Source organism: Lissotriton vulgaris, chromosome 7 (genome assembly GCF_964263255.1).
Source record: "Lissotriton vulgaris chromosome 7, aLisVul1.2, whole genome shotgun sequence".
Lineage (NCBI taxonomy): Eukaryota > Metazoa > Chordata > Amphibia > Caudata > Salamandridae > Lissotriton > Lissotriton vulgaris.
The window spans coordinates 1450844352-1450846633 of record NC_141695.1 but is presented as its reverse complement, the minus strand read 5'-3'; the positions used below and the strand labels follow the sequence as shown (position 1 = coordinate 1450846633).

General features: G+C 45.4%; 1 protein-coding gene across 1 annotated transcript; it reads right to left on the bottom strand.

The window, feature by feature from the left end:
* Positions 1-395: 395 nt before the first annotated feature.
* Positions 396-1409, bottom strand: LOC147705809 (uncharacterized). Its single transcript, XM_086929562.1, has one exon. The coding sequence runs from the start codon at positions 1407-1409 to the stop codon at positions 396-398; it is 1014 nt and encodes a 337-aa protein (XP_086785688.1).
* Between the last annotated feature and the right edge of the window lie 873 nt (positions 1410-2282).

Genomic DNA, 2282 nt, shown 5'->3' with positions numbered 1-2282 from the left:
ATTGGGATCTGTGGTGAAGGAAAGACGAGAACCATTGCAGCACCGAGCCAGAAAGGCCCATCTTGTGCTTCAAAGTGGATATGAGTTTGTTGTGGTTAACAGTGTCAAACGCTGAGGAAAGGTCAAGGAGGATAAGGAGGCAAGATTCATTTTGGTCAAGAATTTTTGAAATGTTATCCATAACGTGAGAGCCGATTCGGTGCTGTGCCCACTCCGGAAGCCAGATTGGTGTTGGTCCAGGAGATGGAAATTCTCAATGTGGACACAGAGTTGAGATTGGACGCATTTTTCTAGGAGTATGGCTAGGGTGGGGATGTTGGAGATAGGGCGGAAGTTGTTAAGGTCCATACTATCTGCTGTAGGCTTTTTTAGGATAGGTGTTACCTGAGCGGCTTTTAGGTAATCGTGGATCGAGCCTTAGTGGCACAATCAACAAAATCAGTCCAGTCCTGAGTCTGTGCTTTTTGGGTGTCTCTGAACAACAACCTGTATTGCTCAATGGTTAGGCCAAACCCTTCAATAAGAGCACTCTTCAGGACAGAGTAGTTTTTGGCATCCTCAGGTCTAACTGTGAGGAGCCTATCCCTCCCTTTCTCAGAAAAGGAGTACCATAAAATTGCAGCCCACTGATCCTGAGGAACCTGCTGTACCATGCAGGCTCTCTCAAGAGCAGTCATCCATTTGTGGATGTCATCCCCTTCCTTGTAGGGGGGCACAATTGTTGTCAGGTTTCTATTGTCATAGCCCCTGTCTTTCTCTCTAGGAATATTGCTGCCACCAGTGGAATCTAATCCACACAACTTTTGTTCTCTTGCTAAAGCAAGTCTAGCTTGAGCCAAGGCTATCTCTTCCCTCTCTATTTGGAGTTGGACAGCCCTCATCCTGGCCCTATGCTCTTTCCTCTGGGGGGAAGTCATTCCCCTCTGAGATTCTCTTGAGACACTAGAAATGTGAGAGTCCCCTGATGGAGATCTCACCCTTCTGTTGCCTGGGAGAATTATGTTATGGGATCTGGGGAGGTGCTGGCCCTCTCCATTCCCATGTAGGTCTAAGTTGGCCTGGTTAAGCCTGGCAACTACAACCTGGTTGACCCTCTGATCCTGATCCTCAGGCTCATCTAATTCTGAGCCATCCTCCTCTTCCTCCTCTTCCTCTTCTGGAGTTGTCTCATTCTCAGGGTGGATCACTCCATCTCCTAAATATAAGGGAGCTACACTCGCCTTATTTAAGTCATCCTTTTCCAGGATGGCTATCAGGGTAGGAATGGTGGGGTGTCTGCCCCTTTTTAGCCCTCTTGCAATGCACAAGGCACTCAAGTCTTTGTGGCTAAGTTTGTCATAGCGGGAAGTTGCCTTGGTAAGGTCAACTGTTGCAGGGACAGAGCCTTTGGCTCCACCTGCGTCAGACATGACTGCTAGTGAGGTGCAAGTGGTGCACCTACCTACACTAAGTGTTTTCCTACTGTACCTTGCTAGTGAGTTGTAGTCAGGGTGTGCTAATCCCTTTAATCTACAACTACTAAGTTCAGTAGAACTTAAATATGCTAAGCTTTTGATTTATATGTACCTAAGGTACTTGATGTGATCTTTCAATTTGATAAAAAGATTGCAATGGTAAAACAACAGCAAGCTCAAATCCGCACCGCTGCGCACCTATGTGAGAAGTTGGCCTGATATATGATGTTTCCAATCCTGGAACCACCTTGTATCAGTCCAAACAACCCTTATGGTGTCTGGTTGTAAGTCAACCTTATTAGACAAGCTATCTTAATAGTAGCATAGACTAAGCAGCCTTAAAGGCTAAACTCAAGAGGTTGTGTTAAGCGAGCTGTTTTACCAATCACAGTCCTGTAATATCAAATGAAAGGACACCACACAAGTATATATTATAAAAATATGTGTATTTATTTCTAAAATAATCCCCAGTACTCTTTATGAGCAAAGGGGCACAAGCGTTAAATCAAAAGCACAGTATAACATACAAAGTTGCACAATTATGGATGAGGGCGGGTGGCCACTCAAACCATATATTAAAAAAGTGGTATAAGAGATACCAATCAAACAGTGGTTAGGCCTAGGGCCTAGGGAATCGCTGAGAGCAGTCGGGACAAGCAATGCTGAAGTCGGGAAAAGCCCGCGGGATTCGGGTGCAGCGCTTAAAGCACACGCATGCACCAATGTTAAGTCAATGGTGCGTAAAAGTTACACAGACAGAGTTTTAGAATACTTCCGCTGAACCTAGATGGACAAAACTTCAGACACAGACCCTAGAGGTGTGTACCA

Excerpts from the sequence above, each read along its gene's own strand:
- LOC147705809 (XM_086929562.1), bottom strand. The coding sequence starts at position 1,409 with ATGTCTGACGCAGGTGGAGCCAAAGGCTCTGTCCCTGCAACAGTTGAC.